This window comes from Camelus bactrianus, chromosome 6 (genome assembly GCF_048773025.1).
Source record: "Camelus bactrianus isolate YW-2024 breed Bactrian camel chromosome 6, ASM4877302v1, whole genome shotgun sequence".
Classification (NCBI taxonomy): Eukaryota; Metazoa; Chordata; class Mammalia; order Artiodactyla; family Camelidae; genus Camelus; species Camelus bactrianus.
This window is the reverse complement of record NC_133544.1, coordinates 52,248,212-52,266,765: the sequence shown is the minus strand read 5'-3', so window position 1 is coordinate 52,266,765 and position 18,554 is coordinate 52,248,212. Positions and strand designations below refer to the sequence as shown.

The window sequence follows — 18,554 nt, the reverse complement described above, 5'->3', positions numbered from 1 at the left end:
TCAAACAATACAGACTGATTTGTGAATATAGGGAATTGTCTAGTGAATATTCTAGTTCAGGTATTTGGATCACTAGCTTAGAACTGTTTTAATAGATGTATAATAGATAAAGTTTACATTTGAGAAATTTGTAGTAATAAATTTAGGCAAGATTTGCCTTTTACTCTAAGATCATCACTATATTTTTCAAAGAGATTTTTGATGCACTGAATTATTTTGTTTTATATCCCTGTTTTCTATTAATCAAACTCAATATATGCAGAATCATTCAATAAACGTAAGCTAGTTTTCAGTGTTGCGTGCAGCTGATTAGTCCATCTGAACCAGCATGTATGACACTAAGAATACCCTCATGCCTTTAGTGTCTAGCTCTGTGCTGGGTTTATTTGCAAAGGACCCTCATGCATGAATCCATATAAATGAGGCAGGCTGCAGCAGACTAGACTGTATCGCTCACCCGTCTTTAAGGAGGGAGGATTGTGTATGAAAACTGCTGGGTGTGATTTTCATATGTAAGGAAGGTTTCTGTGTGTGTAACATCAAGCAAGATTTTTGGTTGAGGTTTTATGCTTTCAGTAAAGAAAATAAAAGGGAAAAAAAACAATTAATGGTCTGATTCCATCATCTTCTGTCAAGCAAAGCTCTTACTGATTCAGTGAATGTGATCGTGCTCCTATAGAGTAGCCTAAGAACACGACAGAATGACTTCTGAACTTTTGACTCTATTTTCAGTATAATTGGGGAGTTTTAATCAACTAAAAAATCACTTGTCTTTGACTAAAAAACATGTATAGTCATTACTAGCCTATTTATATTACTCAGGAATAGAAACTTTTAAAGCATGGTACAGAAAATCTAATTTTCTTAGCATCAAATCATTTATACATATTTAAATTATTATCATGCCACTGAGACATGAAGTTTTCCCACCTAGTCACCTAATACCTGTCTTTAAAGAGAAGAAATTTAGGGGAGGGTATAGCTCAGTAGTGAAGTGAGCACAGGACCGTGGGTTCAATCCCCAGTACCTCCATTAAAAAACAGATAAACCTGATGACCTCTCCCCACCAAAAACAAAATAAAGGGAAGAATTTAATACATAACAATTGTGCGATATACCAGTGTGTCACTTATTTAGCTAAGTAACAGGTGGGAGATTGATGGTATTTCTGTATTGAAATATTTATGTCTTTGGTAAAAATCAGTGTGAAACTTCTCTACATTTAATATGCCATCTTGTCATTGCATAGTAATGATTCTTCCACAGCCTTAATGCAAGTAGGTAAATTATTTAAATGAATGTCTTATATTTTTCAGAAAGCTGATGCAATCTGAAGATCTGGGTTTAAAAAGTTTGTGGTTTTGCTGTTTTTTTAACCTCAAATACTTGGCACTCTGCATCAGTGTCTCTCACTTACAGTAATGCTTTGTTTCTTACCATGACTACTAGGACTGCTTGGTCACAGGCAAATACTGTCCTTTTTCAGCCAAAACATTCCTGATCATAATTTCACTTTTTATATTCTTTTTTTTTTTTTTTCCCTTCCCACCTCCCTACCCCCAACTTAGGTTGGAAAGGCTGGTGGACGTCCTGAGGAAGAAGGTTGGAACCGGGACCATGAGGACAGTGATCTGACTGAAAAAAACGACAGTCTGGGGAAGCAGTCACATCTGGTGACCAGGCTGCTTCATTCAACACTGTGTAAACACGAAAGCCTTAACTTAGCAAACAGTTGTTAGAAGTGGGACACTCCAACCACATTCCAAGCTGAGATAAAATCAAATCACAAATGTTTAACCACTTTGCTGCTGACTTGAGTTATTTATCCAAATGTATTAACTGCAGACTTTTACCAATGGGTAGCTATAAAGTTGCAGCTTATTTTGTAACTATTTTATATCTCACTGTGTTTAATATAAATATGTTTGCTGAAAGATCACTATAGAAACATAGTAAAGTTGGTCAGGATCATATCTTCACATATGGCCCTTTCTGAATCAAAATGCAGCAAGGTAAATATTGTCTAAACCTTAATCCACTGTGTTAGGTCAAAACTTCAAATACATGCATTTTTCAACATAGGGTTTATTTCTTAACTGATGAGAGGAGCACCTACATAAGAATGTATAGTCTTCCTTCAGTGCATGCATTTAATCTTTGTTAGTATTAAAGAACATTAAATAGATAGCAAGAGTTAAATGTATAATTTGCTTTAATAAGAGTTTGACACATTAAAATTACACAAATCAAGGCATGATTTTTGTTTCACTTTACAAGTAATGCACACTTTTCAATAAAAAGAGAGTATTGTTAATGTGTTCTTATAAATTCATTTTGTCACTCTTTTTTAATGTTGGGTCTGAATAATTATCTAAACTCTTATTTAAGCTGTAGGAATTGTCAAGTCTGTCTAATAGGCTGGAATACTTTTGGCTTGAAAATTAGCATGTTCCAGCATGACTCTAAAAGACAAGAGCCCATCAGACATGTTAAGTTTTCTTTTTGATTATCTTTATTTAGATTATCATATGAATTTTTGGTTTGGAGGAGGAGAATCTGGTATATAGTATACAATATAATTAGAATGTAAAAATATTAAGGACTTGAGAAAAAAGTAAAACTGGGATTTGGTTCAGGTTACCTACTTTTTTTATTAATATAAGCGATAACTTAAAGTAATTACAGCATAGTAGTCACTTCTAATCATATGAAATGTGCATAAAACTAAGACATATATTTGGCTGTAGGAGAAATATCTTCTTTTTTTTTTTGATTGAACAGATGAGAAGCCAATAGAAAATGAATATGGCCAGAGCAGGATGAAATAGACAAGGAGAGATGGAATGAAAATTCTGTAGGCAAGTGAAAACTGTTCTAAGTCCATAAATTTTTAAATTTATGTTTAAGATTTAGCTAAATTATCTACCATTTTCTATTTTCAGGACAAGTACAGAATAATTTGTTGCGTATACCATTGGAGATTATTCATTTGAATTTTTTTACTTTGCAGGAAAATGTAAGGTGTTTTATCATAGGTTGACAAAAGAATCATGATGCAAAAAAAGCTCAGTTTCTTTCTTATTAAATTAACTGACAGAATCATCCCATTGAGTTCAAATTTAGAATTTACTCATGTTGCCTGCTTTTAATTATTTTTTTAAACTATGAGAATTAGAGAAAAAGGAACAATGGGGATTAAAAATAAACTAACTGGATTTACTCTACATTCCTAAAAAGAATTCTAGCCTCTCATAGACCAGTGACTATATAAATACAGAAATTTGAAATAATTTGGTCATGCATGGAGTGCCTTTGGTCTCTCTGGGCTCTAACTGAAACATGTAACAGCTCCCTATGTAAAGGAACAGCACCTTTCAAGTCATGCAGGTAAGTAAAGAGAAACCATTCTTGTCACAAAATAGTCTGTTCCTGAATCCTCTTCAAATAAATCACAAGTAAACTTGATTTTTCAGCTTAGTCTCTGAAGAACAGACAAAACTTTCTTGAGTTATTTTGCTTGGGGTTTTATAAAACGCATAGTACAGAATAAAGACATTTTACAATTTCCAGACACCTCTTTCTATAACTAAGCAATCAAATTAGCACAGCCAATTCCTATAATCAGTATCCAGTACTTTTATAGAATTTGATATTATAACATTAAATTTACAAAACAATTCTAACATCTACTATTGCTCAGTGTAGGTAATCTCCCCCAAATTATCACATCCCCTTGAAAATAAGTTGTCTACAGAAAAACAAATGCTAAGTATTACAGCCAAATATTCTTATTAATTGATTTCTCACACTTAAAAGTGTCCACCAACAGTGTTTCAAATAGTCTTTTTTTTTTTTTTTGGACGTAGGTATAACCTTGCTCACTGAGGATCAATTCTCTACATATTCAATACTGTTGCAACTGCAGAAGTATTGCACACTGTCCAGAGATGTTGCTTTGAGTTTACTTTAAACATCAAGTATAATTCCTATAGTAACATGAGAATTCACTTTCCCTTGAACAAATAAGAGATTCAGAGGAAGAACGGAAAAGATCATATAAAGGTGTAGCACTTGATGATTTACAAAGTCCTTTTACATCTGTGTTTTTTGTTGGATCCTATCAACAATCATATAATAACAATATATCATATCAACTACACAATAATGGTGATAAGAGTAATATTTTAGTACTGTTGTTGTTGTTGTTACATTTTACAAATGAGGAAACACACTAAAAAGGGGATAGGAATTTGCCAAGGACTGGCTAGGACTTACAACTGAAGTTTCATGACTTAACTCCATGCAACCATAGGTCTCAACCTTTCTGTAAGAAAATTTTAAACATTTTAACTCCTGCAATTTCTAATTAGGAATACTGTGACAATTTATTGTTAATTAAAAAAATAGCCTGAGTTGCTTTGTACTCCTTTTAATTTGACCTGACGCTAAAACCCAACAATGTCATTATAGTATAGTATAGTATAGTATAGTATAGTATAGTATAGTATATATTATTATATTGTATTATATTATGTCTACCACTTAGAGCATCTGTTAGAGATAAAACCAGTTATAGGCAAGTTGTAAACAAGGTTATTGATTATAAACACAGTATAAGTACTTACAGCAGAGCTATTAGTTAATTAGTAATATGTGAGTTATTTTCATTCACCTTTATAAGTAAGCCATTATGTTAAAATTATTTAAAATATTTTTCTTTTTTCAGTGAGAAAGTTGATCCTTTGTATATTTCCTTATTCAAACAAATTGATGAGTCTAATCAAGTCACTTACCAATAGAATTAGCTTATTTCACAAAAAGTTAGAATATTACTGATTTATACATTTAATATTGGATATGGTTGCATAGAAACCCATTTTTATGAATAGTATATTTTTAAAGATAACTATTAAAGTTTCTGTCTATTAAACTATTAAAGTATTCATGATTAGTGAGGCACTATAATAAAATAGCAGTGGCCTGTACATTCGTCTTCTCACATATGGTTTGTATGGAACCAAATTTTCCACAAGACACTATTATGTCATTAATAACTGTTATTTACAGCTAACCTGTCTATCTATTTATGTCTAGATGTAAACAGATATGTAAATACACAGACAGAAATACATTTGCCTTTTTAAAAAATTGATTTATAAGTCAATTGTTAGGCTCCAGTGATTTCAGCATTTTGTTCATATTTTATTACAAATGCACGTGGTTTCTGAGGCTTTTAAACAAATACATAGAATGGTTGAAAGATTTATATTACTCGTGCTTAGCTAAATATGCCATCTCTAGAAAAGATGTGGTTTATTTTGGCACTGTTTTCAAAACTCAAATATTTTAAACATTTGTTAAGTTGGAGCTTGCACATTTGAACTAGTAGCATACGTTCCAGAACAGCATCTCAAGTTACCAGATTTTCTGTAATCCTTTTACTAGAATAACCTTTTTTGAAAGGTTTTCTTTTCTATTATGTACTTTAAATTAAATTTATAAAGTTTGAAGTTATTTTTAATGTAGGATTTCATAACTAGAGTTTAATAATGATAATGTGTATTTTTAATAATCATTGAAATATTGTGTATTATTGATATTTATTTGCAGAAATCTTAATATACTTATTTTTTATTATGTTATAGTCAGTTTACAATGTGTCAATTTCTGGTGTACATCACAATTCTTCAGTCATACATGAACATATATATATTCATTTTCATATTCTTTTTCACTGTGAGCTACTACAAGATATTGAATATATTTCCCTGTGCAATACAGTATAAACTTGTTTATCTATTTTATATATTAATATACTTATTTCTAATGTTACTGTTTCCTAAACGCAGTTTTGGAGAATGCTATTACTTTGAAAGGCACCAGTTTCTTGACTCTCTGTTTATTAACAAAGGTGCATTTTAATGCACAAACCCAAATATCTGAAATACATATTTACTTTCTAGTCACATAAACTTTCCACTGCAAATCCTACACATTTCAATGTAATTCCTATACATTGATCTTAATCAAACTTTTAAGTGTACAATCCTGAAGACAGTATACTAGATGTACCTGTAAAATATACCACAGTAAGGAAACAGACTAAGTTCACTGTCAAACCGTCTGACTTCCTAAACAAGTTTAATAAAGATAAAAGTAATTATGAACAAATTTATTAGGTACCTTAGGAACCTTTCAAAACTATTTAGATATAAAAATTGTAATAAAATATTGAAGAGAAACATTACTTTGCTAAATATGGTTAGAAAGAACCTAAAAAGGGAAATCAAATTCTCTTACTTAAAAAAAAAAAATAGAATGATTGAAATCTACTACAAAGCACCTCGACTAATTTTAGAATTTGTATGTGGAATTTTCCTGCAATCAATAGCTAAAATCTAAAAACACTGCTTCTGCTGTGTTTGATTATTTAATCAAGGTAAGGTAAATAGAAACAGACCATGTAACACTCTGTGACCTGTAGTAAACTTAGAATTTAAAGCTTAAGGTACGTGGCTTAAAGAGGCCCAGAGTCAGGTGAGCAGTAGGAATCACTGGGACAAAGTTTCCATAAACTAGTAATACCTAAACTTTCATGTTTCTGTGTAAAAAACTATCTCACCATGTATGGTCTTTGTGATACTGTTGTCATACCTTTTACTTCTATGTATGTACAGAATAATAACTTATTTTTTGCTTTAAACAATCAACTATTTTTAAGGTGATTTTAAAAGTAAGAAAATTATTTTGTATTTACCCATGCATTTGCTGTTTCTGGGGCTCTTTCTCTTTGTGTAGATCCAAGTTTCCACCTGTTACCATTTTCCTTCCTCCTGAAGTATTTCTCTTTTATACTAATGCAGGGCTGTCAGTGATGAATTCTTTCAGCTTGTATAGTGAAAATCTCTCTCTCTTTTTTTTTTTTGTGGAAGGGGGCCTTCATTTTGTGAAAAAAAGTTTTTTGCTGGCTGTAGGATTCTAGGTTAACTTTTTTAAGAAATATTTTCAAGATACCACTCTACTGTCTCTGGCTTGCTTTGTTCCTGCTGTCACTTTTATTTTTGTTCTGTGTACATATGTCCTGTGGCTGCTTTAAAAGGGTTTTCCTTTTATCACTTGTTTTAGCCAATTTGATTATGATGTGTTATGGTATAAATTTCTGCGTGCTTCTGTGCTTGTGATTTGCTGAACTTCTTGGACTATGGGTTAATAATTTTTATCAATTTTTTTCAATTTTGGCTATTATTTTTTCAGTAGTTTTGGTTCCCAAACTCTTCTCCATCTATTCTTGTATTTGGTCTGTACTAGGCCACTTGAGATTGTCCTACAGCTCTTTCATTCTTCATTATTTGTGGGGAGGGGCTCATTTTCCTCTGAAGTGATGGGAAAGATGCCCTATTGCATGTTTGCATTAAAATTGTCTATATATCTTAGAAGCAAATGAAAAAACAAAGTTTGGAGAGTTTCTATTGCTTTGTCTTCAAATTTCCCAACCTTTTCTTTTGCAGTGTCTAATGTTCTTAATCCCATCCAGAGCCCTTTTCGTCACAGATACATTTTTCATCTCTGAAAGTTAAAGTTGGGTCTTTTTAATGTCTTTTGTATCTCTGAATTTTTTAATGATTTACATTATCTTCTGGGATATAAAAGATAGAGTCATAAGAACTGTTTTGATGTCCTTGTGTGTTAATTCTGTTATCTATTTAATTTCCAGGTCTTTTTGTACTAATTTTTTTTCCTTACCATGAATTGTATTTTTCTTTTTCTTTTTATTGACGTATAGTTGATTTACAATATTATATTAGTTTCAGGTGTACAACATAGTGGTTCAATATTTTATAGATTATACTCCATTTAAAGTTGTTGTAAAATAATCACTGTATTTCCCTGAGCTATACAATCATGAGTTGTATTTTCCTGCTTTGTATGCCTGGTGACTTTTTTGGATGCCAATCATGGTCAATTTTATCTTGTTGGGTGTTCGATACTTTTGCCTTTCATTATACACTTTTGAACTTCGTTCAGGGATGCAGTTTTACTACTTGGGAATCAGTTTGATTCTTGGAAGTCTGCTTTAAGCTTCAGTAGGTAGGACCAGAGCACCTTTAGTCTGACGCTGATTCTTCCCACCTTAGGCAATCACCTTCTGAAAACCTGATGTCCAGTGTAGTATTAGGTTTCTCTGCTCTGACTGGTCACAACCGTATGTGAGTTTTGGTCACTGTTCTGCCTGCCTCTCTCTGATGATTCTTAGGCTTTACTCCATAGTCCCTACTGGCCATGCTCAGAGGAAGGCTCAGGGAGTGCACTGTAGCTCTCCTGAGCCCACTGGCTCTCTCACTCTCTTTCTGTGCAGCCCTCCCTGCTCCACGCAGAATCTTTCTTCTTCAGCCCTCTGACCTGCAAATTCTAACCACCGTGGCCTCGCTAAGTTTCCAACTCTGTGTCCTCAACTCAGGGAAGCTGCCAAGCTCTGTTTTGTTCCCCCTTCTGCAGTCTGCTCCATAAACCTGCCATAGGATAAGCTGGGGCAACCCTAGGACTCCATTTCTTTCCCTTCTCTGTGGGATCACTGTCCTGTGCTGCCTGTTGTCCAAATACAAAAACATTGACCATGTATTTCCACTGTTGTTTTTGTTGTTGTTGCTTTGGTATTGGTTGCTTTTTTTATTTTTTTCTTTTTGTTTTGTTTTGTTTTGAATTTTTTGTTTGAGGGGGTTGTTTCTTTAAGGTGGGAATGTAAATGCGGTGCTTGTTTATTCCATCATGGCCAAAAGTATAAGTCCTCCTGTAACTCTTTTAAAATGTCACACTCTTGATGTCTAGCTTCCATCTCCCTTGTTGAGAAATCAACTGTCAGCCTTAATGTTCTTCTCCTGAAAGTAAAATCTCTGTTTTCTCTGATTGCTTTTTAGATCTTTTTTCCTTTTTGTTTTTTGGGGGTTTTGGTTGGCGGAGGGAGGGAGGATGGCAGTTTTATTTTGTGCCTAGATGTGGTGTTCTTTGCATGAGTTGATAGACCTATTAAACCTCCGGCTTAATATCGTTTTATCAATTTCAGGAAATCTTTCTTAAGTGTCTTTTTCTCCATCCTTTTGTGACTCCAATTATATATGTTTAGTTTTTTTTTTTACTGCATTCCCATGTATTTCTTCTGTATTTTCCATTTTTGTTTCTATGTGCATTAGTTTTCATTTTCAAAATCAGCTGTTTTCATTTCACCAACCCTGTTTTCTGCTATTAAAACTATTCAATTCTTTTTTTTTAACTTTTTTTTAATTGAAGTATAGTCAGTTTGCAATGTTGTGTCAATTTCTGGTGTACAGCACAATGCTTCAGCCATACATAAATATACACATATTTGTTTTCATATTCTTTTTCACCATAAGCTACTACAAGATATCAAATATAGTTCCCTGTGCTATACAGTATAAATTTGTTTATCTGTTTTATATATACCAGTCCATATCTGCAAATCTCTAACTCCCAATTTATCCCTTCCCACCCCTTCCCCCCTGGTAACCATAAGTTTGTTTTCTGTGTCTGTGAGTCTGTTTCTGTTTTATTCAATTCTTAATTTCAGGTTCTGTATTTTTCAATTCTATGGTTTCTTCCTGCTGTTTTTGGTATATTTCAGTTCTCTGGTGAAATGCTCATCTTTCTTAAATATATTATCTCCCCTTTACCTGTTTTCTTGAACATAGTGGTCATAGTTCCTTACAAGTCCATGTCTACTAGCTCCAGTATCTGAATCACCCATGGGTCTTTCTCTGTCGTCTGTTCTGTTTATAGGTGTCTAGAGGCATGATTCTGTCTCTCAGCGTGCGTGCCTATTAATTGTTGATTGAATGTTAGATGTCCTGAACCTCCAGATTTTATTTTCCACCAGAGAGAGCTTAACCTTTCCTCTATTGGAAAGATTGGGTGGAAGGTAATCACATTAATCTAGTTAGGTACTGTGCTGAGTTGAAGCTGGATTGCAGTTTGACTGAGGCTCCATTTTTCTCTGGTTTGCCTCTTCTCCCATGGCATAGCTCGCTAGGCTTTTGGTAGTGAAGGTGCTATCTTCCCTCGGGTCCCTTTAAATGTTGTCTTTTGAGCTTTTTTACCCGCCCACTTAGGACAGCTCAGAATTTGCCAAATATTTGAAGAGGGAACTAGGCATGTGTTTCAGGTCATTTGTTTCTCCAGGTCTGTCAGTCTAGCCCTGCAAGAGTGCCGAAAATTCTGCTGGTGTCTCTGTCCTAGCAGCAGTCTTCTGCCAGGACAAAGCCCAGAGTACCATTCTCTCACCTTCACCCAGAACCAGTAATGCCTGCAGGGGGAGAGCGGCTGCAGACCCTCAGTTTACCTCTCTGTTCTCGCTTCTCTGGAATTCTAGTTCCTCTAGTTGTCTTTGTTTCCGCCCATCTCTGATACTTTTAAACAAATACTTTTTGTATTTTATCCAGCTTTACTAGTTGCTCTTGGCAGGAGCGTTGGTCTGCAACAACCAACTCTGTTCTGTCTGGAAGCAGCATTCCAGTGAGTTTGTAATTTCAGTTATTATATTTTTTATTTCAGGAAGTTATATTTTGTTCACTCCCAAATCCATTTGATGATTTTTATGGTCTCTTGTTACTATCTCATATTTTCAACTCCTTTTTAATTTTCTTATACATTTTAAACATGCTTATTCTGTACTTACCTTCTGATTATTTTAGTATCTCAAGTATTTCCTGCTCCAATTTTGGTATTACTTCTGCTAGCTTCATTTATCTTGCCTTATTTCTTTGCAGGTTTACTGATTCACGAATGTGAACTTATATGTCTTGAAATTAGTCTCTGTGGGACTTTTCAAGGCCTGAGTTGAAGGTGGCTTCCTTCATAGAGGCTTTGTATTTGCTTCTGGTGGTAGCCTGGGAGCATGTGCAGGCCTCGGCACACTTTAACATCATTTGAATTTTATTGGGCCACTTAAATAATACTAGTTTAGGTAGACAATCCACATAAGGGCTAGCTTGTGATTATAAAATTCATAAGGGGAATATTTTTTTCTATCCTCCATTCATAGTCTGAGTTCAAGATTTCTCTCTGTGGGTGGGCCCTGGACTTTGTCCACTATCCCCTGCTCCACTAGGAGGCCATGGAAACCAAAGCTCAGCTTCACCCCTGTCATAAGTCAAATGCTCTCAAGGTAAAAACTGCCCTTTGTACTTCACATGCCATTAAGGGTTCCCAGGTTTACTTAGGTTTTAGCCTCTCAATATTCCTTTCTGACATGCCAACATAATGATGTATTTGGGAAGATGTTTGTCATTTTCTGTTCAGCATTTTTAGTTGTTCACTGTGGGAGGTTCCAGATCCATCACAGTAGGAAACAGTAGTCAGGGCTGAATGTTACTAAATTTACACACATACACACATACACACATGCACGTGCACACACACACACACATAATTATATTGCTATTAAAATGTTCTGAATTTAGTATCACTTGTATACATGATTAAAATGAGTAGATAATAAATTTACCTTCCAAGATCCATTATTGCAGCTCTTTGTCCCCACCAGTAACTACAAGCAGTTTCTCATTAAAGAAAAGAAAATGATTGAATAATCCAAATTAGCCTGGGCAAGAAAACTAACAGCTGCCTAAAATGAAATGTTTGAGTTATGAGCCATGTGCCACTTTGGTTTATCTGCAGCCAAAAGGTTCAGAATCCTTATTCAATTAACCATGTTGCTTGGGAGGGCCTGGTTGCCCTGAATAAGAGCTGCCTGGTGATGAGTAAGAGGTATCCGTGACACACAAGTTCAGACTTTGCAACTCTGTTTTTGTTGTTTGAACTTTCTGCTCTGTTGTAGCTAGGGATCCGGCATGGAATTTAAACACTTGTGTGGTAACTCCATTCCTTCAGCCATTGTGTTGTTAAGCTCTAGCTAACGAACTTTTAACACTGGTTCCACGTAAAGCAAGACTTAGAAAACAGCAGTAATCAACATGTCTGGTTTTATAAATAAAACCATATGATTTATATGTTTTTAAGCAAGTAAGATGCTTCTGCCTGTCTAGTCCAGCTGCTCCCCCTCTAAAAAGTAGCCTTCATGATATGTATGAAAAATAAATCAAGGTGCTCCTCAGAAAGCTTAAATTAAAAAGTGGCTTTCATTTCAAGAAATCACACCTACTATAGGAGAAACTTCAAAATGTGTACCTGTTTTAAAGCTTAGGAACTTTGAGTAAAACAGAGAAACTAAAATTATATAGTATTTGAAAAGGTGAGAGCTGCCAAATGCACCAGTTAAGTATACTTTGTCTCCTGTGGACTTTTCTTCCAAGCCAACAGTTTTTGTTGCTTAGGGAGATCCTCCTGATAATGTCACAAAGAATGTTTCTCAAGCCCATATAGATTATGTACACACTGGCTTGCTAGAGACAAGTTTTTATTTTAAATCTATAAGCCTCATTTTGCTTCTAGACATACTGTTTTGAAACAAAAACCAGGTGACTAGAAGAGAGGAGACTGAATTTCTTCTCCAACTCCCAAACCAGTTCTGAAGAAAATTCCAGAGGAGAAAACTCAGATATAATTTGAGCAGCAATATAATAATTTTACATAAAATATCTCTGTTATTGCTTTGAAGAACTACTCTTTACTTGAATGTGTACACTGATTACTAATGTCTTACATCATAGTCTTACCACTTTACAAAATTAGATTTGCTTTTGCACCTTATTTTCTTAAATTGTGGTCATATTATAAAGAGTAATTGTGTACTTTTATTTAGGTGACACAGAGGAATGTGAATATGTAATCTTGCTTGTTGAATAGAAGTGAGGAGAAACTTTTGAAATCAGAAGTTTCTTTTCAATTAAGACCTCAATCATATCAAATAATAATTTTATTTCTGCTTTTATAAAAATTGCAACAACTTTCAAGAAATATAGCTAGCTACCTTGTGGACTGCAAGTTCAAATATTGCAGATATTATTGGGTTAAAGTTGCAGTAAGACAAAAGGTGGCTTTATCATTTCTAGAATCAAAGAATGAAGTGTGTGTATGCTTTTATTTTTTAATTTTAGAAATGTTTTCTGGGCCCATTTTGGATTTTTTTAAAAGAACCAACAGCCCAAATCATACATCAAGGTTCTGACATTATTTTGTTTTACTGTGGATGGCAAGAAAATTAATAAAAGTGACTTTCATTTATACTAATGCCTTAGATCTTATGCTCTAAGCATACTCTCCATTTCAGTTCCTACCCTATACTTTCATTATTTAATTCATTTGACATTTTTAATCCTCTACTGAGTCAAATCCACCTTCATGAGTTTAAATCCAATTCATCCTTCAAGAACACTTGTATACCACCCCCAACACGAAGCTTTCCCTAGTTCCCCACCCCCACCGCCCCACCAAGTAGAAGTTAATCTCTCTTCTGTATGACTTACAGCTCTTTCTTCATCTCTATTAGGGCAGTTATTAAGTTTCCTCTTGTTTCCTTTTTCCTGTACTGTCTCCCATTAGCATGCAGCCTCTGGACGTCAGAGATTCAGTCTTGTTCACGTTTCTTTGCACAGGTAAATACTTGATGAATGATCATTTTGATTAACGATGAAGCCTAAATTTGCGAATTGTATTTTTGTTTTATAAGCATTTGTGTATTCCATCTTTCTAAAAAATACATGACATTGAAAGATTAAGATATGAGTATCCTTTTTTTTAAATAGTGGTATTAAAATATACTATCATGTCAAATTATCTAGCACCTGGCACATTACCAGGTGAAACATTGGGTTTACCTGAAGAATTTAACTTTTAACCATAATCAATTTAAAGTGAAGAGTTTTGGGGTTTAGGGGAAGTTTTTGTGTTTGATTGATTTGGTTAAGTTTAATCAGAATTTTGTGTGTAACTGTTAGATTTTCGTCCCATACAGTCCAAAGTTTGAAATTTCACTCCATAATAAAGTGAAGGTGTGGTTTTGTTGTCTTGTAAGTTTATACAAAATTTTCAGACCACAAGATAGGCCATTTAAATCTTACTGAACAACAGTAAGAACTAAATTGCTTTCTGGAACCAAGAGTATCAAAATTCAGACAAGGAGAGGGACAAGGCAATCAATGTATAAACCAGTGGGTGTGTGTGGATGCCTTCCGATATTGCTGCACTCTACTTTAAATCATGATTTCAAATTCAGTAATTCCTCATTTCCTAAAAGTAACTAAAGTTCTCTGAATTCTGATTATTTTTATAAACTTTTTCAAGATTTTATTTTCTGATTGTTTGTTATTCTTTCAATACCTAAACCCTGTTCTAAGATATCTGAGACCAAAAAAAAAAAAAAAAAAAGCTGCATGAACATTACCCACCAAATTACAGCTTTAGAAATTAATATTTAGTTACTAATTTTATTTTGTCTTTACTTTAGTCTCCACCGGTTCATCATGTACCTTGTTGAATGAAGATCCTAAAGCTTAAAAAATGCCTACCCTTCTTCAATAAAACAGGACAGTTATATCAAAGGCTTTTTGAAACACTTAAGCATGGAATATTCACTGCATTTTACTTGTATGACCATGATATTAACGCACTGAAAACCTTTAAGTTCTCTAAAGAAAACTTTCTTCTTATAAATCTGTCCCAGCTGTGTCTAATGAAATTACATTTTTCAGGATAGTATGCCCTTCTCTGAAATTGTTTCTAGTATGTGCCTCACACACAAAATTAACTATCTCGGTTATAACTGACTGCCAGCAGAGAGATTCACTTTTGATAACAGTATTTTGTTCGTAATTTTCTAGGGAATACAGCTTCTTTACTCAAGGAATAGTAAACCCAAACTACCAATTTGTCTACCATATTGAAAAATTAAAATCATCTTAATAAATAATATGCAAATCCTGGCACATGGCCAAATGAACCATCTTTGTCTTAAAGTAGCAAAAGGTAAGATACAACCTATATTAAGACAATTTTCTTCAAATTTATTAGACAAGAAGTAAAAATGCTATGTATAGATGCTTAGCTTTTGTCTTGAACATCTGAAATTCTCTTAGCTGGTAACTTCTTACTTAGATTCATATCTTTAATCCTAGGACCTTCTACCTCTTTGAAACCAGTTAAGTAAAAACATAATCACCCTATAGAACTTTCACGTTAGGGTAAAATGAGGGGAAAAAGGACTTGAGTAACTTTCATAATGTGACATAAGCGAGCATTTTCAGAGCTTGAAGTAAAACGTGTGTCCATTCCTGAGCTCCTGCTTCCCTGTTTCTGTTAAGGGCTGAAACTTGTGCCATCGTGGTTAATGTTTTGACAGATTTTATCATAAGCCTTGCTGTTGTAAATTTGCCTTGAGCCACAATTTAACATGTTGTAAGCTCAGAAACAGTTTTTCCTATTAGTGACCAGAAAAGGAAATAAGTCAATTATGCCTTTAGAATGATAGGAGTAGAGAATTTAACTCTTTAAAAGTTACACATTACTTGAAATTTGAGAGAAATTCTCATTTTTTATATCCAAGACCCCTAAATTGTCAATAAAACATACACAAACACTTTTGTGACTATCACAAGGGAAAAGATACCGAAGGAAATAAATAGTATGTGGCTTATGAATATGCTCATTCATCACCAAAATATTACCGGTTTTTTTAAATGGAAAGCTCCTTTGTCCTATTGTATGGAGTCAAGAATTTAAACCCTCAGCACGTGATTGATTCAAAACCTATGAAGTAGCTACTTTGTTTCCAAATAATTTATCAGAATACACTATTTTATGGTGCCTGTCATCTGTTATTTTATAACTACTGTCTATTTTAGTAAACATGCTCCCAATCTTTGCTATTCCTAACAGTCTGCAGATCTAGATTTTTTTTCTCTCTAAAACACCCTCAATGACCATGACCATTAATATTTACTCATAAGTGCATTTGTACATAGGCTGACCCATAGCACATCAGTGGAGAAAAAAAAGGTTGTAACCCAGCTCTTTACCCTAGTATAAATCAAATCAACAAATATTTATCGAATGTCTACTGTGTGCAAATAGCCCTGGACTGGTCAACTTTTAAAAGCCATCCAACTTTTCACATTGACAAATCAAAGCATTATTATTTCAGGTATTGCAGAAGCTGCTTCCATGTCCTTTAGGTGACAAAGCCTATGAGGACCCAGTGACTACTTGGGATAAAGAAAGACAAGGAAGATAAAGCTGTTCACAGACTGAAAAGAGAAGAAAGAGTACCTAAAACACCACCGGTGGATTGCATCATGTATGTATGTGTGTGTCTCTATGTGTGAGTTTATGTGTACCTGCATATATTATGTATATGTGTATATTTATATACACAAAGAGGAGAATGAATGAATTTGAGGAAAACAGCCTTTGTTAAGGTGACATAAGAATCAGCATTTATATTTGAGTCCGAAGCTCTACTTTGTAAATAGGCTTAATGATTTGGCTGGTGTTAAGTTATATAGTACCACGAAACCAAATGTATCATATTCAACTTGGCCCCCCCAGTTTCTAAAATCTAACTTTCCCTAAAATCTATTAGGAGATGACTTCACCAATCAATAGATTTATAATTAAAAGAACTGACTTCTATAATTTTACTGTTAAAAATTATTGTAGAGGCCTCATAAATTCATTTTATCATAAATAAAAGAAACCACTTAAAACTTCACTTTAAAGATTCTATTTGTTAATAGAAACTCAATAAATCTACCATTAAGAGATAAAATTTGTATCCTTTATTATACTACATTATATATTATACTATTTTATACTATATATTATGCTACAATGTTCTGTGCATTTCATTTTACTAATCTGTCAGAGATAAAATAATATACTATCTACCCACATCAAATAATTACGTGTTTCCTTAGTAAGGTACAAAATGGAGGCTGGCTATAATTTCCAGTTTTGCCAAATGGAGTTAATCCTGGCTATTTTGCATAGAAGGGGTGTGTGTGTGTGTGTGTGTGTGTGTGTGTGTGTGTGTAAATGTTGGTGACTAATACTGTCATTGACATTTTCATGGGTGATGTCTACTGTCAATTTTAAAATATTTGTTTAGAAGAACAAATTTTTTTTATCAATTTTTACCTCCTTTTGGTAGGCTAAATTTAATTTCTAGTGAAAATTACAGCAGATTCTTCTGAGCAGCAGCTTTTATCTTTCCTACAGTGTCTGAAATTAATCTCTCAATTTTGTGTAGAAAAAACCTAGTATAGCTCTATTATTCAAAGTTTATGCTTCTGTTATAAAATTGTTGCTTATTAAGATCACTTTGAAACTAAAGTATCTTTTCATATATCTTTTTAATTATTTGACACTTTTCCTATCTGGTTGTAATATATTTTTAAAGTATACCCTAACTGCTCTGTAGTAAATTTTGGATTTCTTCTCACTGTGTTTATAGCTTTTCTCTTCTTGGTGAAACTGTTGGCCTTCATAAATATAGCAAGCACTTTCAATATGTGACTACATTAGTTTGATTTCTTTTATTCATTTCCTTGGTATATTGTAGTTAATGTCTTTGGATATGTTTTAAATAAAATTTCACTTGGATGATCCAGATATAATGCTTAAGTTCATGAAGAAATCATCTCTTCAGAGTTGTTTCTAATTTTCATTTTCTTTCCCTTCCTTTGACCAGAATTCCAAATACTGAGACCCTCTTACCTAGGACCTAGCCTGGATTCACCTGCCCCCTTGTGGTGTTCCTCTCTGAATAGCTAATTGATTTCTGAAATTTGGATTTGGTATTACATAGCCTGAGAAGATAAACCTCATTACTTTTGTCTAACAGTCTAGGATCAGAAAAGTGTCTTTCTGTTGGTCACTAGCTACATTAAAAGATTAAGAGTTTATATTTTTTATTTCATTTAAAATAGCACGAGAAGGAAATTGAGCACTCTAAAGAAATTAGTAGCTTGGAATAAATAATGACACTTAATTTTGTCTGGAGTCAATATTATCGACCTGCAGACTGATAAACTAAAGAGATGGTTTCAAAATTCTCATAAAGTAACTTAAAATCAAATTTTTTCTATGTCAGTGTCTCCTTTTGTAGTGAGTGGAAAAGGAGGGGGAAATGTTACTCTGTTTTACTTAAATTTTAAATAGACTCCCTAAACTTCTCATCAAGGATGAATTCATAAATGTAAAAAATAAAGGTATACTGTATGGTCAGATATGTTTGATACTATTGACACAAATAGGTTTTTTGTCTTTCTGAAAAAGGGAATTCCTTCACATGCCACAAGATTAATTTCTACTTCTTAATTGAAGTCAGTATTGAAGTCACATGGAAAAGGGATAATAATATTCAGTGAGTGAATTACCTAGACATAAAAATCAGAGACAGTTTGCAAGAAAAGGACATAAGAGTTAGGCATCTAGTTAATAAAGAATAATGTACAGATAAAAGAAAGGGAAAGAGGAAAGAAAAGCACTATTTACATAAATAGTTTGTCTTTCTTAGAAGAAATAGATTAACAAATTGTTGTTAACAAGACCCCAAGTAAATTTTTGAAGATATTTTATCTGTTAACTG

At 33.5% G+C, this 18,554-nt stretch overlaps 1 protein-coding gene across 6 annotated transcripts in view; it reads left to right on the top strand.

The window, feature by feature from the left end:
- MIPOL1 (mirror-image polydactyly 1) overlaps positions 1-17,405 on the top strand; it is a 266,078-nt gene extending 248,673 nt beyond the window's left edge. For all 6 annotated transcript variants that reach the window (XM_045504304.2, XM_010967039.3, XM_045504303.2 and 3 more), the window contains 3 exons: positions 1,570-13,566; positions 14,791-14,935; positions 16,110-17,405. In XM_045504304.2, coding sequence (XP_045360260.1) covers positions 1,570-1,636 — 67 coding nt within the window. In that variant the 3' untranslated portion in view covers positions 1,637-13,566; positions 14,791-14,935; positions 16,110-17,405. The remainder of the gene's footprint in view (positions 1-1,569; positions 13,567-14,790; positions 14,936-16,109) is intronic.
- Positions 17,406-18,554: the final 1,149 nt, after the last annotated feature.